The sequence below is a fragment of the Phoca vitulina genome, unplaced genomic scaffold (genome assembly GCF_004348235.1).
Source record: "Phoca vitulina isolate PV1807 unplaced genomic scaffold, GSC_HSeal_1.0 scaffold85, whole genome shotgun sequence".
In the NCBI taxonomy this organism is placed as follows: Eukaryota; Metazoa; Chordata; class Mammalia; order Carnivora; family Phocidae; genus Phoca; species Phoca vitulina.
Window position 1 is genome coordinate 3,556,112 of NW_022589788.1, and position 25,807 is coordinate 3,581,918.

At 51.1% G+C, this 25,807-nt stretch overlaps 1 protein-coding gene across 2 annotated transcripts in view; it reads left to right on the forward strand.

Annotated features, from left to right (window-relative positions):
- The window catches only part of AFAP1 (actin filament associated protein 1), a 138,280-nt gene that overhangs the window by 67,762 nt on the left and 44,711 nt on the right, over positions 1–25,807 (forward strand). For both annotated transcript variants that reach the window (XM_032395469.1, XM_032395470.1), the window contains exons 6-8: positions 4,239–4,347; positions 12,839–13,050; positions 16,380–16,559. In XM_032395469.1, the coding sequence (XP_032251360.1) occupies positions 4,239–4,347; positions 12,839–13,050; positions 16,380–16,559 (501 nt within the window). The remainder of the gene's footprint in view (positions 1–4,238; positions 4,348–12,838; positions 13,051–16,379; positions 16,560–25,807) is intronic.

The following is a 25,807-nucleotide window of genomic DNA, read 5'->3' on the forward strand; positions in this document are numbered from 1 at the left end:
AGGCGCAGCAGCAGGGATAGCAGACGCAGCAGGTGCAGCAGCAGACGCAGCAGGCGCAGCAGCAGGGATCGCAGCAGATGCAGCAGGTGCAGCAGCAGATATAGCAGCAGGTGCAGCAGCAGGTGCTGCGGGATACAGTTGTGACACAGAAATGCGGTGCGTGCAGTTCCCCGGCCTCCAGCTCAGCGCCCAGGCCACTCTGGCGGACTTCCAGCTCCTCCACCAGTCAGCTCTGCACACGTGTGACGGTGTTGGGGCCTCTCACCTCCTGGGCCTCCGTTCCCTCCTTTGTAAAATCAATCAAAATGCCAACATCTCGGTGTTAATTTCTGAACAGGAGAAAAATCTCCATAAAGTATCCCAGAGCGGTGTCTGCCACACGGCAGGCAAACAGTAAACGTTAGGCATCGTTGTTCTGTTGCTCAAATAGTCGTAATGACAATGATAATCATGTTTCTGCCATATAATTATATAAACATAACAGTTATTATTGTCAGTGGGAAAATACCTCTCTGTCCGGCTTCTCCTTAAATTGGCAAAGGCAAATACCAGTGGGGTTTTCTTTCCAAAAAGATGGGAATTCGGTTACGGCCAATGCAATACACCTGTAGGTTGTGCTCCTACCCAGTTGTCGGTGCGGACTTCTCTACTGACACGTGGGCCCCTGGGAGGAGAAGCTCCGCTTAGGGCAGATAAGAGTCTCTAAACACAGAGTTACTTCCACTGACGGCAGAATCTGCCGAAGTGTTCGGTGCATTTGACCTTGCCTAGTGACTGGCGCTGTGCCGTTCCCGTCTTTTATGTCTAGGGCACAGCTGGGCCACCAGCAGTCCTTCCTCGGGGAGGCTGGTTCCCCACGTTTCTTCTCCGGTCTCCTCAGAGGCTGCGGTGGTTGGAGTGTTTTGTGGGAGCCAGTGCAGGAAACGCGACAGGAGCAGGACAGCGGTCAGGCTCCGCGTGCAGGCTCGGTGTCTTCTGGTGTTGAGGGGTGTCGCCCAGTCCAGCGGGAGTGGTGCCACGCTGGTGTGCAGTGTCATCGGGAGAAGGACACTGCAGCACCTGCCCTGGCCAATGGCGATCATGTCATTACCGTTTAACGAGGCCCCAACGTCAGCTCTCGCTAAGGTCTCAAGACTGGTCAAGTTGGCGTTGTGGCCTGCTGAGCAGCAACTTGATAAGAAGAGCAGAACAAGAATCTCAGAGCTGGGATGGACATCAGAGGCACCCTCTTCACCAGTTAGGACATCGGGGCCCAGAGTTACGGGGAGGTCACTCCGCCCAGGATGGCACTGGCCCCGCACGCAGTGAGCGTGTGGGGGGAATCGAGCTTCACCTCTTCATGCTACACTCTTGCTTCCTGCCTGTCCTCTGCTTTCTCTGGTTTTCCATGATCCCTTTTGGAAATCTGTCTTCCCTGCTTTGTGCTTTTAAAAATTCCTGTTAATGGTGATTTCAGTGAATTCTTACCTATTAGAAAGGCTCTGAAAGAAGTTTCTCCCCTGAAAGAAATGGTACTAACAGTTCGGGGACCTTTTTTTAGCCTGCCCCCCACTTGCCCTTAACAAGCTGCAATTCCTCTGCTTAAATCTCTAAAACCCAGAATTTCAAGGGTAAGTGGTATTTGGGAGTGGAGTGTGGGTCTCTTTTGGAGAGAGAAGGTGTTCCTCTATAAAAATTCATTTTTGAGAGACGCCTGGGTGGCTCAGTCGTTAAGCGTCTGCCTTCGGCTCACGTCATGATCCCAGGGTTCTGGAATCGAGCCCCACATCGGGCTCCCTGCTTGTGCACATGCACTCTGCCTGCCGTTCCCCCCTGCTTGTGCACATGCACTCTGTCTCTCTGTCTGGCAAATAAATAAAAATTAAAATCTATTTAAAAAAAAGAATTCGTTTTTGAGGGATATTACTTCAAAGCAAAAATAGTTTAATTTTTTTCTGATTTTAAAAATGATACATTTTTTAAATTTTAAAAATGACAAGTATCACGCAGGAGAGCCAAGCCATAGGATATGCAACCTCTTGTTAACGTTTTGCTGGATGACCTCCTGTCTTTGAGCCTAAACACACACAGTTGTATCAAGGGCTCCTAGCATACCCATTTTCTCTCACTTAACGGTGTCTGGTGGAGGGTTTTCCCGCAAACGACGACAGTGCGGAAGCACTGTCCTTTCCAACGTCTGCACGTGAAGGAGTCCGCACACCTTCTTCTCTCGGTGAAGATTTAGATTGTTTTTAGATTTTGCTAAACCATCTTTTATTGAACATCTGTGTACGTTTTTGCTCACCTGACCAGTTGCCCTCTCGGCATGTGTTTCCAGAAGTAGACTTATTGGATCTAAGGGCATACCCATTGAAAAGCTACCCCAAACGCACGGCCACCAGCAGGGTCCCAGAGCCAATCCGCTAGGGCGCGGGTGCCTCCCCCGGTGCACCTTTGCTTTTCCCGTAGCCCTAGGAAGGGGGTCTGTGCTATTTCACAAACATCTGTCTGATTCAGCGATTCGTAACGCTTTCCCAGGACAGGAATAATTGGACTGTTTCGACATACCAGGAGGAAGCTGAAGCACTCTCTGTTGCATGAATAAAGACGCTCACTGAATCGAGCAGCTCTTTTCCAAAAGCAACAAGCAGAGATTTTAAGCCGGGCACGGCCTCCTGTTCAGACCTTGCCTGGGGCCGAGCACCATGTATCAGGTTCCGTTTTAAGCACTGCCTCTTCGGGAGGATATGAAGGAGCTGGGTACCGTCCAGAGTTCGACCACAGAAGGACGATAGTCGGGAAGGCAGCCTGGTGGAAGGCGTGCGAGGGGCCGGGGTTATTTAGCCCGGGGCACAGGCCTGGGGGCGGAGGGGAGATAACTGGGCTCCAGCAGATGGAGGAAAATTGTGTAAATGACCCTTCATCTGGCGGGAGGAAGGAGTGGGTTGGATGCACAGAGGGTGGTTAGTCATTCACAAAGGGCTTCTTGGATTCGGAGCTGAGTTGTTTCACATCCTAGAGAGTTTATGTGGGTATAAATCCTTCTGATTTCTTTGGAACAGTGTTCTGCTTGGAAACAGAACTTGGTAGATCTTCAGTTTGGGGTTGCTGTTCTGTTCCATTCTCAGTGACGTCTTTCCAATTTGTGTATAGAACATAGGTTGTGTGAGCTAGTTCAAAAGGAAGGGGGCAAATAGGAGCAGAAAGAGGGCTTTAGTGGACAGCCCTGGTGCTGGAGAAGGCAGCTCTGTCATTTACTAGCCCCTGATTTCAGGAGGCTGTTGCAGACCCCGAGCCTCCCACTGTGTCTGTGACATATAAGGTAAGGTGATGTGTGCCGTGCAGGATTCCTGGCGCCACCTGGGGCCAATGCAGAAGTGCGTCGTAGAGTGCCAGGCAGGTAGCAGGTGTTTGGCAAATGCTGGCTTTCCTTGCCCTTCCCTTCTAACCCTGCTGTTGGCATGAGGGCCAGAGCGTGATAGGGGCAGCAGGCTCCTAGGTGTCCATGGGACAAGAGGTCAGCGTGCACTAGTGAGAGGAGAAGGGGCTTCACATTTGGACAGTCCTGCCGACTCTTGTGTGTTCTCAGTCATGGCTTCCAAACCTGAGTGCCTCAGTCCCAGAGTCCGACAGGAAACTGTGATGTGTTTGGTTTTTGCCACAAGCAGATTCCTTCTCGGCACAAGTTTCTTTTAGAGAGTAGCTCAGAGGGGATTTTCTTTTTAAGTTTTGAAAAGTGTCCCTGGCTACGTTGGGAGTATGGTGAGATCGCGGACAAGCCACATTCCTTTATCCAGCCACTGCTCACGTGGTGCAACAGCAGGGAATCTGGACGGTTCCCGTACCCTAGAGCCCCCGTGCAGGGGTGTGGGTCCAGGGGATGCGGGAGGGTCAGCAGGGTGGGGACAGAGGAGGGAGACCCCCATCTCAGCTCTGGGCAGGGCCCGAGAGAGGGCTGTGAGTTAGCCCCTGCCCCAGAAGCAGGCCATGCCGGGGCGCTCACGGCTGCTGGCCACCGGCGAGCCAGTGTGGACTGAGTGGCATGCAGCCACGGCCGGGCTGGGGGTGGACGTGGGCAAGGAAGCAGAGGAGATCAGTCAGGAATGGAACTCAGAACCTCTCCATGGGTCAGTGCTCTCTTTTGCCGTGGACTTTACAAAGGAAAATGGATAATGCTGGTCAGCACCTGCTAGTTCAAACTACAGAATTTTCTAGTCATGGCTCTGAGCTCTGTGGCGTTTCTTCCTTCTTCTCCTCAGCCACCTGACAGTGGGCCGCCGCCGCTACCGACATCATCTCTCCCGGAAGGCTACTACGAGGAAGCCGTGCCGCTGAGCCCTGGGAAAGCTCCAGAATACATCACGTCAAGTAAGTGTCAGGTCTGCCTGGTCCCCGCCGGCCTCCTGAAGTGCTGGACTGTGTGGAGGGGAATCGGGGTGGTACCAGACACCGGGGACGTGTGGAGCTCAGGCAGTGCTGACCCCGAAGGGGTGAACAGAGAAGGGGCTCCGAAAGCCCACAGTGCCTTTGGGAACTCAAGATGTTGTCTTTCTCTGATTCACACCGGGTGCGACCTTGTTGCTGTGGGGCGTGGGTCTCAGTGAAATGTGTCTCCTTTGGTCACAAGGCAGAGACTTGTGTGGCATGTGTTTGTGGTGCCCCTTGCCTGAGGTGTGGCCCCCCAAGGCTGCTTTCCTGTGCCAAGGAGGCTAAAGGAGGGTACAAAACCGGCCCGTCTGTCTCTTCTTGCTTTCATATGGGTTCTACTAGAACCTTCCTGCCGAGCTAGAGTTGTCCTGGCCCGGCTCTGGTCTTCCCTCACAAGCACCTCTGCGGTTTGGTTTTGGATCACCGGCTTCATTCCTCCCTTGATGCTCTGTCAGGCGGGGAGCCGTGTCTCCAAGTGCAGTGGAGGGAGGGTGTCCGAGTCCCTGTGGACAAGGGATCCTTGCTTTTCTCATAAAAGATAAAACGGAAAGTTGGGGATTGGTCATTTTAGTCACGAGGCTTCGGGCACATTAATATTCATGGCACGTGGTGGCCCATCATGTGTCTTCTGACAGAAGTGCACGCCAGCTCCCAGGGCTGTCCTCCTGTCGTCTGCCGTCTCTGCCTCTGTCTTCCCCGGCAGCTGACAGGTGTGTCCCCGGAGGGCCTCCCTGCGAGTGCTTTCTGCATGCAAGCCGGACGGGGGCCCCTCGACGACAGGGGCCTGTTTGCTCAGCCTCCGGAGCAGTCGCATTCGGGGAAGGAAAGGGACGGTCTGGTACAGGGGTTAGGATGTGCTGGGTTTCGAGGTCTCGAAGTCAAGTGTTTTAGTTTCTCTGTTATTTAAAAACCATCCATGGAAAATGCACTCAGGCAATTTCTAAGTGGCCACCATTTCCAGAAGTCAGAAGATTAATCAGAAAACACCAAACCTGAAGTGGCTCGGTGTAATTCAGAACCTCACTGGCTTCCTTTCCTCCTCAGCAGCGAGTCTGGGAAAACCGGCTTTTCCACGAGGGTATTTCCCAGCACTGGGGCTGTCCGGCTCCAGCCTGCTCCCACCGTCCTTCCACTCCCACCCACACACTTGCAAAGCTGGAGACTGAGAGTAATTTCCTTTGACTTGGGGGCCAGAGGCCGTTTTCAGTCTGAGAAGCCTCACCTCAGTGATGTGTTCTGTCCTGTTCTTCAGAGAAGCCACCCGTAGTTGCCAACAGGTGGGCAGCTTTTGTTGAACCAAGTCCAGAGGAGAGGGTAACAGAAGGATGCAGGCTCGGGGCAGCGAGTCAGCGGGGATAGCACGCGAGGCTCCCTCAGTCAGGCGTCTGTGGGTGAGCAGTGGGCGGTGAGGGCCTCGCCGTCCTCCCGAGGAACAATGCAAGGAGCTGACTTCCAGATGGGTTACTCAGGGCCTCGGCGACAGCTCTGTCGAGCCCTGTGTCAGGTGTGGTTCTAGCAGAGGAATGAAGGGTCCACGATAAGAAGACCTGATGCAGCCGTGGAAACCGGTGGAGAAGGCCGTGGAGCAGGGCTGGCCGTCGGGGGGAGATGCAGAGCCTCGGCACAGCTGCACGCGCCTGGCCGGGCCTCAGGTGCCGGGGGGGCGGTGCGGGGGGGCCTGCCGGGGCTGCGGGCCCAGCAGAGGGCCGGCCACCAAGCGACGGCGGGTGTGAGCCGCGGGAGTGCCTGGCACGTGCGCCAACCTTCAGCGCGTACTGGCGGCTGCTTCCCTCCCGCCTTCCAGCTCGCTCACAGATCTCTCCCGTGGCCAGCCCTCACCCAGAATCATCCGTGGAAGGGAACCTGGGGAAATGTAATTCCAGCCGTGCCGAGTTGCTCCGGTGTAAAGCTGCCCCCGTTTCTCCTGTGTCCATTTGGCGGCCGAGTGCGCCTCTCTTAACCGCACTGAATTTCCAAGTAAAGACGAGCAGAATCACAGCGCAGGTTAACGTGATTCCACTCTACCTGTATCATGGGAAACCCCCAAGTGCCCCAGGGGATACAGAGTCCCTTTATCGACTTTGGGGTGACACCCATTCTCTTCCAGCGGAGCCCTACTCTCCCCTTGGAGAGCCTGTAGCTTCGACGTGGAGATCCACGGCCAGCTGCGGTTGGGTCGTAGGGAGTGGGAGAGGGGAGGAGGGGAACTTGTTTATACACACGCAGATAACAGGGAAGGTGCATAACGAGTCCCGTCCTCATTTCTACAGCCAGCCAATGGTCATACCGTGTATTTACAACTTCATGCTCCCATCGCCCTCAGCAAGCACCTTGGTCGATCACCCGGTGAGATGACTCATCTTTCCTTCCTGAAAGGTCTGGCTGCACTGGATGGTTCACTCATGGGGCATGCGAGTACTGAGAGCCACCCCAGGGACCTCCTCCTCCCCACTGGTGTGGCCATGACTGGTCACCGCAGCCACTGCCGTTAACCCCCTCTTTGCCTGTTGACCCTGCTCCCGAGTTAATAGAGCGATGACCGTGTCCTTTGGAGGGAATATTCTGCCCTTAGAAACTAAGACTTGGGGGCCTGAGGCAGAAATTTTGTCAGTGGGTCCCTGGGGTAACAGTGAGAGGAGCCACTACCATTTTCAGCCCTGGGTTCCCAGACCTGTGAGCCCCGATCTAGGGGAAAGAGCCCCACTGGGGCAGAGCAGATACTGCTAGAAGGTATTCAGGAAGATAGCACCCCCAGTCTCCCAGGGGTGGCCAGTCAAGCTGGTCCTGGAACTGAATATTCAAAAGGCATCCCACTGGTCTGTTGGGTCAGCTGCTTCCGGTGATGGGGACACGGCAAGACCTGTGACTCTCATGAGCACGACCCAGAGTGCGGACTTCATTTGCTGTAACGTGAGTTCTCTGATCAGAAGCCATGCTGCGGGATCCCATGCTGGTGAATAAGGCATTCTGCAAGACTGTGGATGGTGCTTTTGGCAGGAGCATTGCGACAGGGAAGGTGAATGCCCTGCTGCCCCTCCCATGACGGAGGTGGTGCAGTTACTAGGTGGCGGGCTGACACCCCAGGGGACAATGTCGTGTGCGGGCAGGACACTGAGAAGGGCCAGGAGTCAGACTATCCTGCCGAGTGGAGGTCCATCCCTGCGCCAGCCCCTTGTACGGGAGTCCATTTGGACGGGAAATCTGGGGAAAGAGGCTGCTGGACATCTGTGTAATGGGCCGCGTTATGTACCTGATTGTGAAAATCTGCTGAGGCTTTGCTAAGCGCTCACCTGGTGTGTTACTCTTCACTTTCTGAGCCCATCTGGGAGGTCCGTTCACAGTCCCTTCTGCAGTCCCTGCTTGCTGCCAGTTCCCCCCAGTCTTGACCATCCAACTAAACCGTCAGGCCATGCGGAGGAGTCCGTGCTGGGAGAAGGAGCCCATGTAGCAGGCACGGGGACACGTGCACTTGAACCACTAGCTCGCACCTGTTACTTACAGCGTATGGGCCTGATGGATGCAGACTGCTTAGATGCTCTGCGGTGGGCCAGGTGACCGAGAGCCCGCGTTGGGCAGCTGAGGCGCCCGACCAAGCATTTAGACGCTGCTGGGTGTCAGAGAGCCAAAAGCAGTTTCTCAGGGTAAAATAATTGTTTCCGGAGGTTTATGTAGCTGGGCTCTGAAATCCTGAAGCTCTCTGCTGAGCTTCCCCCGAGGAGCCTGCTGCCATGGGCTTCTGATACCGTCGAGAACAGGGTGTGATCAGAGACGTGGAGCCACTGTGATGTGGAACAGAAGATTTGTTGTAGGGGCTGGACCTCACGCAGTCATGGCAGCTGTTAGAGGCCGAGGGAGCTGCATCCACGAGGACAAACTGCACCCCATCTGTCCGTGACCCACACACACACACACACACGCACTCGGCGACACAGAAGATTCTGGTGCTCTCGGCTGCGGTGCAGGTTCCTGTAGGGATCTGCGCCGCCCAAGGAGGGGGCCTAGCGGCAGGGCGGCTGACGCACCATGACACATGCCTGAGCCCCAGCAGCACCCGCGCCCCCCAGCGACCTTCGGGTGTGGCAGCTCCGCTGTCCAGTCTCTCTCTCCGCAGCGCTCCCTGCTGCTGACCTCCCCCGGCCATACCGGCCAGGGAAGTCTAGGCAGCCGCTTCCAGCCGGGCTGGGTCGGCGGCACCATCACTATAGATCTTGTTGGGGCTTTGGGTTCCGACCTACATTTCATGTTATTTTCAGTTTTCTGATTGCCCTCTCTCCTCATCCTCTCCCTCCTCAAGGTCAATTGGTTGAAATGCAAGTTGTGATTTCGTGGGGAAGGGTATATGTCTAAAATACACGTTGTAACGTTTTATAGTTGAAAGTCATCATTTATTGGAATGTTCTTCAGTTCCGTCAGAACTGCCCGCAGAAAAGTGTCTGGTGTGAAGAACGTTTCCAAACCAGCAACATCCCATAAACACACAGATCCACACAGATCTCTTGCTGGCTCTTTGCTTTGCTTCCTTGTTCTGTAAGAAGTGTAGACGTCTACACGGGATGCTAGGACATGCCAGGGGCTCTGTCAGCCATCCTCCTCCTCCTCCTCGGGGAGACGTTCCAGGACCCCCAGTGGATGCCAGAAGCTGTGCACAGTGCCCAACCCCTATGTGCCGTGTTTCTCCCTATTCACACACCTTGGGATGAAGTAGAATTTCTAAGTGAGGCACAGGAGAATATGGGCCACAGTAGAACACGTGTAACAATACACTGTCACAAAAGTAGCAGAGTCGAGGGATGCACTGGTGGCCTCGCTCGTTCAAAACGTCTTACTGTCCCGCACTCACCCTTCTTCCTGCGATGACGTAACATGGTAAAGGGCCCGCTTGAGGAGATGCCAGGGTGAGTTGCGTGGGCGTGTGATGCAACGTCAGGGTACCGCTGCTGTCCTGATGTTACGTTAGCAGGAGGATCTCCTGTTTCTGGACACCCGTTGACTGCAAGTAACTGAATCCGCGGAAAGTGGAACCGCGGATAAGGCGGGACCACCGTACTGACGCACGCTTGTCTCTGGCTGAGAGGACCCGCGAGAGGGCGGGTGTCAAAGGCCTTTGTGAAGGTGAAGCAGGCCTGGTCTTTTCACAACTTTATCGGTGGCACCTGGCATCGAAGTACGGCTGGCCCTGGAGCACCACGGGGTCGGGGCACTGACGCCCCGCACAGTCAGAAATCCACGTGTCACTTGGACTCTGCAAAACCCTAGCTACTAATCGCCTCCTGCCGACTGGAAGCTTACTGATGACACAGACAGTCTATTGACACATCCTTTATATGTCCTGTGTATCCTGCACCGTATTCTTACAGTAAAACAAACTAGAGAAACGAAAATGTTATTAAGGCAGTTAAATACTGTCCTGTATTTATTGAAAAGAAATCTGCTTCTAAGTGGACCCGTGCAGTTCAAACCTGTGTTCCAGGCCAGCTGTGTAAGCGTGAAAAAGATTGCCCAACTCATAGTAAGCCCTCAATAAATACGTGCTGAATGAATGAAATCAAAGGTATTTCTTCCATTTACAACTGTTTATTAATGCTTTTGCTCATCTGTTAGCTAAATGTTTACTGGATTCGATGCTCTAGAAAATAAGCTAAGCACCGAGGGATTCATGGTCCTTCAAAACCTTCCTAAAATGAAAATCTGAGTTTGCACATCGCCCTTCTGAGACCTTAGATTGCACTGGGTCTCCGAGTGGCATGCGCTCTTGAAGTCTGGCCGCCTGCCTCTTCCCACCATGTGAGCTACATTCTAGCCACGCTAAACTTTTAAAACCCTTTTATTGTGAAACGTAATGTATTTACCAAAAAGTACTCAAAATATGAACGTAGACTTACTGACTTATAACGTGGAGCATCTATGTAAGCACCATCTGGTCAGGAATAGAACACGTCCGCCCTGGAAGCCCCCCGCGGGCCGCTTCCTTGTCACAGTCCCCTCCCCACAGATGTAACCACTAACTTAGCATCTGTGGCAAGCACCAAAATGCTACTGGAAAATGAAAAGATCCACTGTGTTCTCTAAATGTTTGTTGTTTTTCAGTGCTTTTGCTCATTGTGTTCCTCTAGACTTTACTGTCTGGTTGGCAATGACTCACGAAAGATCTAGATCAAGTGTTATCTGGAGTGTTCCCTGTCCCATGTGTGCTGGCCCCTGCAGCCCATCTCCCGCGGCCTACACCGCACTCCCTGGTCCGTGTCGGCCCCTCAGCACAGGCTGGGAGAGCTTCTCCAGCGGCTGAGAGGTTCCCTGTCTGTGCCCTCAGCGTCACATCCACTTAGCCACCAGTGAGCACTGAGCGCTAGAGGTGTGGTTCCTGCCATCAGAGAACTGAACAGATCGTTTTATCTGACTCTAATTAGAACTGACTTTAAGTAGCCCGTAAAACGGGGTGGCGGCGGTGTGTGCGTGTGCGGGTGGGGGGATGTGGGCTCTGCGGGTGGTCGGCTGTGTATCGGAGCACACGCAGGAATGGACGGTTCCGTCTCGTGCACTGTCCACGGCAGTCCAGGCCGGGCCTTTCCCAGGCCTGGAGTTGGCCCCCAACACGGTCTTCTGGGCACGTCCTGGGCAGCCCTCTGCAGGGACCTCCTGGCCACCAGCCCACGCCCCAGGGCTCCGCCCGTTCACAGTGCTGTCTGTCCGCTTCGGCTCTTGCTGAAAACCCGTCCCACACTGCTTCGTCATGATTGAAAACTCAACCTGAGCCCTAGTCCTCCGTCCCCCCTCTTAGTAATGATTCTTCCTGACGTCATGGAAATGTAGGCGTGACTACCGTATGGATCATACTCCGGTTCCCAGGGAGTGAGGAAGGTGAATTCCGTTCTGCGTGAGGTCTGCCATTGCCGTGTCTCTACTCCGTTGTGTAGCCGGCGGCTTCAGCCGTGCTTTCCCCTTCTCGGTCACGCATCACGTAGGTCTTCATCGCTCATCCCTGTCTTGAGAAGTGAGTGTGTTCCTGATGCGACTGGGGGTTGAGGAGGAGGCAGAGATGAGTCAGACCCCGTCTCAAGGAGCGTATCATCCAACGGGGATGAAATTAATATCATGGGCAGCCCCTGGTGTTGCTGGAACGTCGTGACTGTGCCAGCCCTCAGCCAGAGCGCTTTGCGGGTAGAGCCCGGCTTCGCCGAGCAGCCCGCCCTCCTGCAGGTCTTTGTTCTTGCCCCGCGCCGGGTACGTTGTTATGGGCTGGAATGGTCTCCCTTCCTCGGGGGGCTTCCGGCCCGATGCAGGAGGCTCACGGACACACGGCCATGACAGCACAGTGGGGCAGGCTGTGTGGGGTGGTGTGGAAGCAGACGAGTGGCATTTCATCCTGTGCCTTGGCGCAGGCTGCCATAGCAAAGTGCCAGACTGGTGGCAAAACACCAGACCCTTCCTTACCGTTCTGGAGGCGGGACATCCACGAGCTGGGTGCTGGCCCGGTCAGATTGTGGCGAGGGCCTCTTCCTGGCTCACACACAGCCACCTTCTCCCCGTGTCCTCACGTGGTGGACAGAGAGCAACATCTCTCTCTCCCTCTTCCCATAAAGACACCGGTCCTATCGAATTAGGACCCCACTCATATAACCCCACTTAACCATCGTTACCTCCTAGAAGTCCCGTCTCCAAATACAGTCTCACTGGGGTGAATTAGGGGGCACACAAGTCCACAGCCACCAGCTTTGGTGATTCAAGGAGGGCGTCATGGAGGCGGTGTCCATAAATTGAACCCTGATAGGCAAGAGCACTTATTCAGGCAAAGGCAGGAGGTTGAGTGGGATGAGCAGGAAGCCTGTGTGGGAGGGCAGCATGCGCAGAGCCCCAGCAGTGAGAGAGAATGTGCTGCATTCCGGAGACTGGAGACAATCTGATACAAATTGTGCCTGCCTTGTAGAAAGAGAAGGAGGGTGTAAATGCCTCTCTGGAACCCCTGAGGAGAGGGAGGCCTTGGGCTGGGCCGGGAACGTTAGCGAGGGCCTGCGTATGCCGATGTGCGCAGGCAGGACCTTGCAGACCTGAGAGGACCTTGACCTAGAGGTGTGGCATGGGAGAGCTGCACCCTTCGGCGGCAGCCCATTGGCTGGGGTCCCCTCAGCTGGCCGTGGCGTGGCCAGGTTCCGATGATGTGGGGTCTGCAGATAGCCCAGCGCTCACTGAACAGTCGAGGACTGGTTCTCACAGAGAAAATTCTAAGACACTTCAGTTAGAATTTGGCGTTACTTTGAACTGCCTGTCATGGTTATTTTTCCCCAGTCTTTACTAATTACCGTTTCCCCAGCACCCCAAACGCAGAGGCCCCTTCCTGGTACAACGAACGTGCTCCTGAGCCCACAGGTAGGCTTCCAGGTCAGGTGTGTGTAGGCAGGCCCTTTACCTTTACTTCTTTCCTTACTTCTGACAGATTATGACTCGGATGCAATGAGTAGCTCTTACGAGTCGTACGATGAGGAGGAGGAGGACGGAAAGGGCAAGAAGACACGGCACCAGTGGCCGTCCGAGGAGGCCTCCATGGACCTGGTGAAGGACGCCAAGATCTGTGCCTTCCTGCTGAGGAAGAAGCGCTTCGGGCAGTGGAGCAAGCTACTGTGTGTCGTCAAGGACACCAAGCTGCTGGTAACGCGTGGGGGGCGGGTTGTGCTTGTGTGGTCGGTGGGATCTGCCGGCAGCCTCATGGGTGGCACCGACACTCAGGCAGGGCGGGCATCCGCTGGTGGGCAGGGGAGGCGCTCCGGCCTCAGCGCGGCCTGACACGGAGCTCCCCGCGGCCAGGTGCCCGAGCGGTGAGCGCAGGTGCTTGCTGAGCCTTGAATGCCCTTGGTTTTGGGCCCCGCAGTGACCAGCAGCCAGAGTCCTTCCCATCCCGGGCCAGTGTCTGCAGTGGTGGTGGAAATGCACAGGCCTTAACTTGCCAGAAGTCGCAGGATGGATTTTCTCATTTGTAGTGAGTCAGTGAATTCCTCAAAGCCAGGTCATCGAGTGGGGCGGGCAGGCCAGCCGCGGCTGGGGAGAAGAGTGTCCAGGAAAGGAAATTCTTTTGGAAAGCTAGAGACAGATTCTTTTTTTGTTTAATCCGAGGGGCTGAATAGGAAGATGGACTAAGTAGCAGAGCCGCGGGGTGCAGGGACAGGCAGGCCTTCTGCTGTGCTGTCCTTCCCACAAGGGACCCCGTTAGGAAGCCGGAGCCCTTGAGCACATGTGATGCTCCCTCCTCCCTCCTCCTTCAGTCCTGCCTGCTTTAGAAACCCTAGTTGATTATTGGGACGATGAATTTCAGAGCGCATTTCTGCATGTTGTTTTTCCTTCAAGCTAACTTTGGGGGGAAAATCATGGAATGATATCATTAAAACAGACCCAGGAGAGTTTATGATTCTGTGTATCCCTCTTTAGTGGAGCAGGTAACCCTATTCTTTCATCTGTGAGTTATGGGAATGTTCTTTTACTAGAGTCTTAGGATGTTTTAAATTAATGGTTTTCAAAAAAAAAATTTTTAAACAGTGAGAATACATATTTTTTCCACATGTGTGGCCTGAAAATCTCCCAAATTTAGAATATTCCAAAAAATGATGCCATGGGAGAATTTTAAAGTAAAGAATGAGAAAAAAAAGATGAAAAGGACTAATGTGGTCCTTATTTACAGTCTGACATAATGGCTGCAAGATGTGGGTGTGTTATGGAAATGCTGTAACAACCTGCAGTGGGCTCTCAGGTACAAGAGGAGTTCTGGAACGGGGCAGGAAACCTGTGGGTTTGTGGTGGGATCAGCGTCCCTCCCCTACCCCCTCCCCCACAGTCCTCCTCCACCCTCTCCCCGCCCCGCCCCTCTCATTCCTTCCATCTCCTTCCGGATTTCTGGGAATCCTGTCTTCAAAACCAGGATGAAAACACCTATCATTTAGAGTAGTGGTAAACATTTCAGAAGAAATTAATGGAAAACCATGTGAAAACACTGTCTTTGATAAAATGCAGAATCAAAGTTAATTATTTTTATTATGAAGCTTTTTTCTTTCAAAAATCCCCAAAGATCCAGTTGCCCAGATGACCCCTGTTAACACTGAGAAAAAATTAACAGTGTTAAAAAAATAAATGCTTTCCAAATTTGAACAGCACAGAAAACTGTAAACGGAAAACCAAAAGCCAGGCTCTTGCCTACGTGTTCCCAACCTGTCTTCCCGTGGGCACCACCATCCGAGGCTTTTTGGGTACGCGTCTGGCGTCTGTGCCCTTCCAGGCCCAGGCGGTCCTGCGGTGGACACAGTGATGGGCCAGAACACCCATCAGGACAGTTCGCCCAGGTCACACTCCCTCACCCGGGGTCTGCATCAGGACAACCCTGCCAGCGCCTTCCAGCTCCAGAGATGCATGGGCTCCCCCGAGGCCAGCAGCTCAGCTTCTTCATGCGCCTCTCTCCTGCAGGCCTGGCTCTCAGGGCACATGCTGCCCCCTCTGTCTGAGAGTCCACTCCCCGCGGAGTCCGAAGGCAAGGATGTTCAGCCTGCACTTTAATGTAGGGCTGGTGACAGACCCATTTTGAGGCATTTCCTGTCTTACTCCATCCACTGTGCTGTTTCCTTTTTTCCTATTCTGTTTTTTTCTTGCACTTACTGAGAATCCAAAAAACTGCCAAACGGTGAATGTTCATAGCAATCTGGGGTTAGTTGGTTTTGGTGTGTGTTTTTTCCTTCCATTTCAGACAGGGCAACCATCACTTGGATTTTTGTAAAACGTGGATATGTTCATGTGGCACTCAGGAGCCCAGGTTTTGGAACTTTAAAATAGGAGAGGACTCTGGAAGTCACCTCTGAAAACAGGCGTCTCTTCCTTCCCTCCCTCCTCAGTAGATGGCGCCCAGTGGAGAGAGCCGGCTGTGCGCTCAAACCCTCTGGGCTGGGGGCGACTGCTTTTCACACGTCTGACTTTGGGCAAGCCACATAACCAATTGAGCCTCAGTTTCCTCATCTGCAAAATGGACAACTGTGGCGATGGCACAGTGAAAGTGTGAAACACCTACGGATGTTGACATTCCGTACTTGGTAGCAGGTGTAACTAATCATTTAGTGTGACTCAATAAAGTCATGATGATCACAGCAATAGTTCATTTTACAAATGAGGAAACAGGCTCAGCAAGCTGGAGAGACTTCCCAGGAGCCAGATTAAATTCGTAGCAGAGCCAGGACCCAGATGTCTGCACCCTCAGACTGTCCATTCCCATGAAGATGTGTGCTTTTGGTCCCAAGTCATAGGATTAGACCCAAGGAGAGAGGGGAGACAAGATTTGGACAAGATTTGATCTAGATTTCACAGATGCAGATGAAGCACCAGTGATGTGAACTAAATCTGAGTGTTTGCCATGGCACCGAACTCTTTAGAGGGGACATCTGCTGTGTAAATGGAGTAGCATTGAGTTTTGGATCCCATACTCAACTGGAAAGCAAACCTTTGCAGACACGTTGCCTAGGACATGTTGCTGTATATACTCTTGATGAAGTCCTTCATCTGTCTCTCGGAAAGGGGATAGAGATGAGACCGGCAGATACCAAATGACATAGGCTGTAGAAGAAGGCATCCAAATGATTTCCCACGTGAGGGCTGTGCTTTTCAGCAAATCTAATATATCACGTTCATGTGACTTAGTGAGGAAGCTCCGCTGGTCCATGATCCCCATCAGAGGAGGGAGTTTCTGTTTCCTGCTGAGTCATGTCATCGATGCTCAGGAAACTTTGGCGAACTAAAGAGTAGACGTATTTTCACATACGTGGGGGTGACATGTCGTGTGGAGTGCGCCCCACGCAGGTGACGCGTGTGCGTCTGCAGACCCACCCGCCAGGGTCTTCGAGAGACCTCGGGGCCTCGCAGGTGCTGGCCTTTCCGTCCTGCCAGAGCTGTATCCGTGTCTCTCCTCGAACCCTCTTCAACCTAACTCTGCTTTCTCGTGTTAAATGCAGTGTTACAAAAGCTCCAAGGACCAGCAGCCCCAGATGGAGCTGCCCCTCCAAGGCTGCAACATCACATACACCCCGAAGGACAGCAAGAAGAAGAAGCACGAGCTGAAAATCACCCAGCAAGGCACAGACCCGCTGGTTCTTGCAGTCCAGAGCAAGGAGCAGGCCGAGCAGTGGCTGAAGGTGAGGCGCTCGCCTGGCCTCTGAGCCCTTTACATGGCCAGGCCTCTCTCCCAGACCTGTGTTTAGTTCAGTTTGTCTGTTTCTCAGGCGTAGGCGAAACGGGATGAACCCGGGCAGTTTTGTCTTTGCGAGCAGAGTGTTCTGATTGCTTTGCAGCTAATCACTCCAGCCCTGGTCTTCAGAAGGCAGTGGGCCTCAAGATTGCAGGCTGTTTCACTACTTTCTCTTTTCCTTTGATTCCTTTGATTTTTTTTTTTTTTTCATGTGTCTGGAGGTGGATTCTTTTCTATTTATTCTGCTTGGAATTTGCTGGGATTCTAAATCTGTGGATTGTCATCTTTCTAAGTTTTAGAAAACTAATTTTCAGCCATTTCTCTTAAAAATATAACTTTGTCTCATTCCCCCCCAACTATGTTTAAATATATGTTAGACGTTTTCACTATATTCTATTTATCTTCTCTTTATATCTTAGTAGTTTTCACTATATTCTATTTATCTTCTCTTTATATCTTAGTATCCTTTTTTTTCTCCCTAATCTGGTTAATGTTTTCTTGTTAATTTCTGGCCCACTCTTTCTCTTTCCGGCTATGCCAGATCTGCTGTTAAATTTGTCCCCATTCCCTGGGTTCTGAATGTTGGTTATGGACTTCTAGTATTTCTACTCATTTCTTTTTCAACCTGGGAATGCCAGTTTTTACAAGTGTTAAATTTCCCGTAGAAGTGTTTGTCACTTATCTCCACAACAAGCAGGTAACAGGCTTGGTTGTTGGACTGCGGTTTGGGTGGCGTGAGGACCTGGCCACCTCATCCATTGATGTTCTTGTTCCTGTCATTTTGTCCTTCCCGCGTGCCGGGCTCTCTGATGATTACGCTGCTCCTTCTACGTGGGGAAAAAAAATTAATTCAGTAATTTTTATATAACAGCTTTTATTGAAGTATCAGTCATATACCGTACAGTTCACCCTTTTAAATAATGATTCAGCGGCTGTGAGTCTATTCACCATAACCTACTTTCAGAGCATCTTCATCTCCCCAAGGAGAAACTCCGTGCGCACCATGTGAGCAGCCCCGCCCCCGCCCCCGCCCCAGCCTCACCCCCAGCCCCAGGCAAGCACTACTTCGTTTTCTGTTCCTATAGTTGCCTGTGTTCGACATTTCGTATAAACACGCTGTGTCCTTCTGTGACAGGCTGCTTTGATTTGGCGTGTTTCCCAGGTTCATCCGTGTTGTAAAATATATCAGTACTTCCTTACTTTTTATCGCTTTCAGGCCATATCTAAGAAACCATTGCTTATTCCAAGGTCCCGAAGAGGTACGCCTATGTTTTCTTCTGATCATTTTATGAAGTCAGGCCTTAAATTTCATCTGTGGTCCACTTTGATTTCATCATTGCCTGTAGCATGAGATAGGGGTCCCATTTCATTCTTTTTTCTTGCAGGGATCCAGTTGTCCCTGTAGAAATAATTTGATTCCTGGCCCAGTGCTTTCCTCTATGGGAGAGCATTTTCACTTGCCTCTGCCATGCGTATGGAGGGCATTAGCTCTCCAAAATCTGTTTATAATTTCAGGGCTTGAGATTTTTTTCAGAGCCACCCAGGTAACTTGAATTCAGCCTGCGATTCATTCAAGGGCAGGTTTATATTCATTGCACTGTTACTCCGAGATCTGTTCCTTGGGATTCCCCAGCTGAACTGTGGGGGTTTTGCCAGAGACCTCGTCTTTGGCATGCCGTGCACTCCAGCGTCTGACTCCCAGCCCTCCAGAGCCGCAGAGGCGCTGTCTGGTCTCGGGGAGGCCGAAGCCATCCCCGCTGCTGGCCTACCTCTCCACGTTTCCATCTTCCTCCGCATTGTGGCCCAGTCCTCACGGCGATCATAGCTCCTTCCTGCTGTAGGAAGAAGCTGTGTCTGTTTTCTCTGGCCTTCCTGACGGTCTTCCTCAGGAAGGTGAGTCTGGACCATCTAGTCCCTCATTGCCTGCCGGTACCTGCTTTGGAAGACGGGGTGGGAGGGCTGGGAGGACCCCAGGAGGCCTTCCCTAACAGTGGCTCTACAACGTGCCGGTGTCCGTTCCACCTTGAGCCACACTGCCCTCTGCCCCCCCGGAGAGTATACCACCCTCGCGTCCGTCCGCCGGTCAGAAGGCGCACGTGGCTTTTCCCGTGGCTGCCCCAGGAGAGACTGAACAGAGCATTTGTCTTCTTCCTGGGAGTCCTGTGTGCAGGACTTCCTGCCGCTCCGTGTGCTTGGCTCCCACACACAACTTGAGTATGCTGCACACCCACCACCTCTGTTAGCGATTTCTTTGAAGCCCCTTCACGTTTACAAAATGCTTTTCCACCATCATTATGTCCTAGAGCACAGAACGGCCGCCTGAGGAAGGTGTTCGCGTGAACAGCGTCACCGTACAGGCGAGAGGCCGAGTCCCAGGGAGGTGGGTGACACAGTGGCCGGCGGGTGCCAGAGCCAGGAGCTGACCTCGTATTTTTCCCCTTCGCATTCCGCCTTCCTGTGCGGGGCCGCCTGGCACTTGGCCGTTTTCCCTTCATTCCTACTTGCTTGGTCCCAGCACCATCCCTTCAGGAAGGAGGGAAAAAGGATGAAAGAAGTAAGGAGCCTCCATTGTGATTCTGTTTTCTTGGCCTGGTCCCACGCGGGGTGAGCTGTGTCTGTCCTGCACTCTCGGGTTCCCCTGTTCCCTAGCGGAGAAGCAAGAAGGGCCGCCCTGAGCCCTGGGCTTCCTCTTTCCCCTGTCCCTTCTTCATGACTCGCTCCGCATGAAGCTGCTGGAAGCATCGCTGGCTTCTCCGGTCTCCCTGGGACGTGGCACTGAGCTGACCGTGCAGCTCGCAAGTAGACACTTAGAAAACCTTTCCAAGATGTCAGGCAGTGATGGAACGGAATGGTCTCACATCCTGTTTCTCCAGATGTGAGATGCACATCAGAGGCGCTCAGCTAATTGTACTAATTATACAGCGATGACTGTATTTGTCACCAGAAGCTTAACTGCAAGGATTTTTTTTTAGCATTTGCTGATATTTCTTAAAAGGGAAGTAAATAATACACGGTAAGTTACCTTCTTCTAAAGAGTTTGAATTGATTAATTTCTCGGTTTGATGTTTGTGCTTTGCTCCTGTTACGTGTAATTCCCACGTAACACGTGAGAAGCTAGGAAGTCTTGATTGGAAATGACAGAGACAAAACTAGTTTCAGTCAGTCAGAGAATTTTCTTTCTTTAAAACCAGCAGAGACCGGAGAGGGTCTGGTGTCGTGTTTTCTCAGTGCTGTTATTAGATGGGCTGTCTTATCGGTATCACCTAGAAACTTAAGAAACATAGACTCCCAGTGACTCAGACTCATGAAGATTCTAAGAATCTCTTCCTTTTCCTTTTTGCCCCATATCTCCTTGTTCAAGACCTCAAATGCTGCAGCTAGAACTGGAACAGGCCTCCCCTACTAACTCTCTCTCCCTCCTCAAAGGTAACTTTTATCCTGAATATTATCATCGAGGTATGCTTTAAAGATACTTTTTTTCGCTTATGTATGTACTTATAAGTCAGAAGTGATTTTTTTTTTTTATGTTTAAAAATGCCCATGTACATGGCTTCAGACTGCACGTATCCTGCCCCTCGCATTTTCCACTCACTGTTTTATGTCTGCTCTGGGGTTGATGCCCATCCCCCTTCGCTGTCCTGGAACGCTTCAGTGAGCGTCCTCATGCATGTCCCTTGGTCTCGGGTGTCATGGCTTCTCTGGCATGGCTGACTTCAGTACGTGCGCATTTTCAACACAACTAGATCTTGACAAATGGCTTCCCAGGCTTGCTTGTGCTATTATACGTCCTCCAGCAACATACGAGAGCAAGCATTTTGTAAGTGTTCTTTCCGAGATTATACATATATATATGCAGGCAAGGAGAAATGCAGATTTTAATTCCCACCCCCATAGACAAGATGTGGTGTTCCGCCTCTTGCTTTTTACACCTAAACAAAGTGTCTTGCAGATTTTTCCAATTTAGAGAATGGAGCCTTTCCTTCTGCTTTTTTTTTTTTTACAGGACATACCATTTCATTGTTTAAATAGACCATAATTTTAAAAATATTCTCTGATTCATGGATATTGGGTTTGCAGACAGCTCTGTAACAATCAGCCCTGTGCATATATCATCTCACACTTGCTAGTGTGTGGCCTGACTTCCCAGAGAGGCTGTTTGCTTGCATGAAGGTTGTAGGCGCTTGTGATTTTGATGCACAGCCACGTCACTCCGCACGGGAGGTCCGCCAGCTCAGCCTCCCACCAGCGACGTGTCAGAGTGCCTTTCCCCCACAGCCTCGCCTGCCATAGGTCAGCAAGCTGTGGGGAGCTCGCCAGTGTGATGGGGAAGGGCGGGTCTCCCTCTGGTTGAATTTGCATTTCCTATGGTCTTGAATGAGCTACTTAGCTCCTCTGTGCCTCCGTTTTCTCCTCTGTGCAATGGGAGGGAGGGTCATAATGGTGCCTGCCTCTCTGACTTGTCATGAGGGTAAAGTAATAAGATAGAAACATTTAGAAGAGCACCTAGCACGCAGTGAGCACATATGTAAGCATAAGCCGCTTCACTGTGTTATTTGGTTCTTGTTATCACTATGCTACCACTTCTAGGTCTCAATAAACTCACAAGCTCCGGCTGAAATCACTTTGAAAACCAAGATGACAGTGGGATGGGTTAGGGGCCAGAGCTAGGGGTGTCCACAGCACGGCCTCCCACCCTCCTGGACCAGGACCACAAGGACGCCTGCTGTGTGCCCTCAGGGCGCTGGGGAAGGGCTTGGCGGGTGGGCGTAGGCTCGTGGTGTCACTGAGGCTCCTTGAAGTTTCAACCATTACGCCAGGCCGCGTACGCCCCTACAATGTGGCTGATATGTTCCCCACCCTCTGCGGTGGGCACCCCTGCCTCCCGCCACCCTGCCAGCCAGGAGGCAGCCTGGTCACTTCTTTCCTGCAAAGGGCTCTTCCCCTGTGCGGACATAGCGTGTCCAGGTTTCTTTGCGTCCTCATCCTCTGATTGAAAAACTGCTCTGAGTTTTTAATTATACCGACCTAAAGTATAAGAGTACACAGTCACCAGAATGGAGACACCTGTCCTTCTTTACTTCATCAGCGTTCCTGCCAGACGTACACCCACTGTACTAGTTCTCTCAAAAAGCCGAACTTAGGCCCTTGGTTTTTATCTGTAGTACTGTCGTGTTCTATTCTCAGTTCTCCTCTTCACTCCTACTTTCTTTTGGCTTAATTTGTTGTAATTATGCCAACTTCTTGGAGTTTATGCTTAGATAATTGTTTCTTAGTCCTTTTCTTATAAACACACATCCATTTAAAGCTATCCATTGCCGGGGCGCCTGGGTGGCTCAGTTGGTTGAGCGACTGCCTTCGGCTCAGGTCATGATCCTGGAGTCCCTGGATCGAGTCCCGCATCGGGCTCCTGCTCAGCAGGGGGTCTGCTTCTCCCTCTGACCCTCCCCCCTCTCATGTGCTCGCTCTCTCTCATTCTCTCTCTCTCAAATAAATAAATAAATCTTTAAAAAAAAAAAAAAAGCTATCCATTGCCCCTGAGCACAGTCTTAGCTGTGTCCTGTAAGTTCTGATGTTTGTGTTTTTATTGTCATTCAGTTCAAAATATTTCCTAGAATCTGTTGTGATTCTTTTTTTGACTAATGGTTCATTTGGGATATATTGCTCACTTTCCAAATATTCAGGTTTTTAAAAATAATATATTTGCCTTTAGTTCCTAGTTTAAATTCACCATAGTCAGAACTTGATATGATTTCACATCACAGGGAGTTGTAGACTTGACTTGTTGCTCAACATGTAGTCAGGGTGGGTAAATGCTCCTGTGCACACTGAGGGTCATGCATGTTGCAGTTGCTCGGTGCACATGTCTACGCGGGTTTATCAGATCACAGTTATTACTTGTCATCTTGAGATCTTCTACTAATTCATTTTGTCAGCTAATCGAAGGGAGAGATGTGGTCATATCTACCTCTTTGATTATGGATTTATCTGTCTTTCTATTTCTGTCAGTTCTTGTTCAATTTGTTTTGAGGCTTTGTTATTGGTTGCATACAGAGTTTAAATGGCGATACCTTACTGGTAGTTGAAACCTTTTCAAGAATATGAAATGTCCCTGTTTATGTCAGAGTTTTTTGCCTCCGAGAATGACTCTGATTAATCCACAGATGAATTATCTTCCTTCAGAGTGCCTTTTGATGAGACAAAATTGTTAATTCTGAGATCCATTACATCAGTCTTTGCTTTTATAGTCAATGCTTTTTGCCTTCTGTCCGTAAAACCTTATCATATTCCATTCACCAAGATAGCACCTGTGTCTTCTTCCAGATCTTTATGGCTCTGTCTTCATGGACAGGTGTCTGATTCATACAATTGGTTTTGTGTATAGGATGGAATGGAGGGGTCAAAATTGATTTTCTTCCATATGGGTAGTCAATTGGTTCAGTCCCATTGATGACCCGAATTGCCTTGATTGGAAATCCATCAGTCAAACACATGTGAGTCCATCTCTGGGCCCCTGTCTGCTTCACGAGTCTGCGTCTACATGGCCGTGCCAACGCCACATCGTCTGGTGGCTGCAGCTTTACAGAGAGTCTTGGAATCAGCCAGCCTGTGCCTTCTAACTGTGTTCTATTTTTTTCCAAATGATTTAAAGCTTTGAAATGACAGTTTTCTGTCAAATAAGTCCATGCTGTCATCATGGCCTGTTATGTCATCTTGTCAAGCCCACATCTTTATGATTGAAGTAGATTTTTTTTTCCCAAATTAAAGAACTACTGTCATCAGAGGGACAGCCCTTATTTATCTTGGTGATAGCGTGCTGCAGTGACGGACAGTGAATGAAGGGTCTGGAAATCTGGAAGAGAGTCCTGGAAGGCTTCTAACTCATCAGGATGTTTGGGGTCAGCAAACTCTTTCCCATTTATCGGATGGAAATACTACTGAACAGAATTATCAGAAAGGCAGAATGAGAAAGTTACACAAATGTGCTGTTAGAACTATAATAAACTGTTGGAATATTAGTGGTTTATTAATATCACCCCATAGGATTCCTTTTGTAAAAACCCTAGAACAACTATCTAACATGAACTGTTTCGTAAAACAGGGGCCAAGTCTTTGTTAATATAAACTGCTGTTATCCCGTTATAAGTGTGGCTTTAATGTAAGAGCTAACAATCTTCAAAGTGAGTCACGGCCTTTGTCCGGCGTGGAGAGCAGGAGGGCTGTGTGTGGCTGGCACCTGACCGGACCCACGCTTCTTCAAGAATCACAGCCAGATTTGTTGCTCTTCCTTCGGTCTGCAACTTCCATTACCAGCAGCTCTTGCCAAAATTAACTGACTCCGTGTGTGCACGCACATGCATGTGTGTGTGTGTGTGTGTGTGTACAGATGCTGAAAACATGAGCCATTTTGTAGGGGTTAGTCAGAAGACAACAGCCAATATTCCCAGAAACGGAGTGGTCAGGTTTCCTTAAAAAATGTGCAGAGATTGTGTTTCTGGCAACGAGGGCTCAAGTTAAAAAGCAAACAAAAATACCACAGAATATATAACAATTTGTTTTTTGAAGGATTTGTGATTCCGAATTTGGATCCAGTTCTCTTAAATACACGTTGAGCTTCTCATGGAACACGGCTCTTTAATATATATATATATATATATATATATATACACACACACACACACACACACACATTATATATAAATACAGAATCTTCATTTGCAGCTATTCAAAGAATTTGGGTGATAAACCCTTTATTGATTACTTCCAAATTAACTCAGTGGGGGCAATTTGGCAATGAATAAAGATGAAAGGAGAAAGACAGTTCATGAAAGTCACCTGAAATAATCCAACCAGCTGGTGGATGAAACGCATGGAAGTAAAGACGGGCTTACACTCCTCAATGTTTTCAACAATGCCTTTCTCTGTGCCCGGGATGTCATTATGGCTCAGTCTGAGGGAAGAGAAATTGTCCCCCATTGTGGGGATGGCAGGGATAAGCCCCAGCCTGGCCCCAGGTGTGTCTGGGTCTCTGTGGGCTGCCGAATGCCCGTCTCTTCCCTAAGTACCGTGGGAGACACTGCCCTCTGCGTAAGGAGTTGAAGGTCAGGCGGGGGGACATCCGTAGAGAACAAAATGTATCCTTTATCTGTGTACAGAATTCTAAGCGTACAGATACATGGGTTGGGTTTATTAGGGAAGACTTCTCAGGGAAGTCGAGGACGCGGCTTCGCTTCGATGGCCAGGTCACCTCATCTGGCCACTTCAGGGAGTCCGCCATTCCTTGAACCTCTGTTTGCGGGCAGATCGGGCACTGATGTGGAACAGGGGAGAGAGAAGGAGATATTCCAGTGACCAGGAGAGGGCGAGGAAGTTTGCCCAGGTGCCGCAGGCATGGCTCTTAGCTGCATGCTCTTTTTTCCTTTTTTCACTTTTTTTCCTTCAAGGATTTCAGAAATTGATGCAGAGGACTGGGGGAAAGTTGTGCTGAGGCTTTACTTATTTGATGTGTTGGCCTGGTTTCTTTCGCTCTGGATTTCATTCCTTCATTCATCTTTCTTTCCTGGAGAAAATGTCAAGTCCAGTTTGATTCCTTGTTCCCTCCTTTTTCTCTTTAATCACACTGTTTAGGTTGCTGTTATGTGCTAGACTTTGGGAATGCCCACATAAGCAAGGCGTATCCCTGTCTCTGAAAGCAAGCCCAGCCGAAGAGAAGAAAGAGACCGGTGGGCGTATAGGGCACATGAGGATCACGTGGCCGGCTGCGGCCAAGGGCAGAGGGAGCCGAGCCGTGTACCGCCTGGGGGACAGAGCCCTCTTCCAGGGCACACGAGACAGAGGCTGAGGCTTGCAGGACAAGCCCCACCCAGCGAGCCCAATCCATCCCTGAAGCCCCGGTTCACATGACTCGCCCACCCTTGAAAAAAGAAAGAAGGAAAGAGGACAGCTGCTTTTTGAAGAAAAGCTTTGCCAGAGAGAGGTTTCTGCAGGTTATGTTTTGTGAGGTTCAGCCTTCTGGTGCGAGATGAGGGGCTTATAAGTTTCTGGTTCCTTTGCGTGATTGTCGTGTGACGCGTTCTCTGTTTAAGGCTGTCGTCACGGGAAAGGGGCGCACGCGTGCTTCGTGCCTGCTCTGGGAGAAGCTGGGCTGGACCCCTCACGTTTCATGATCCTGCTTTCCACTGTGGCCCAGAGGCCTTG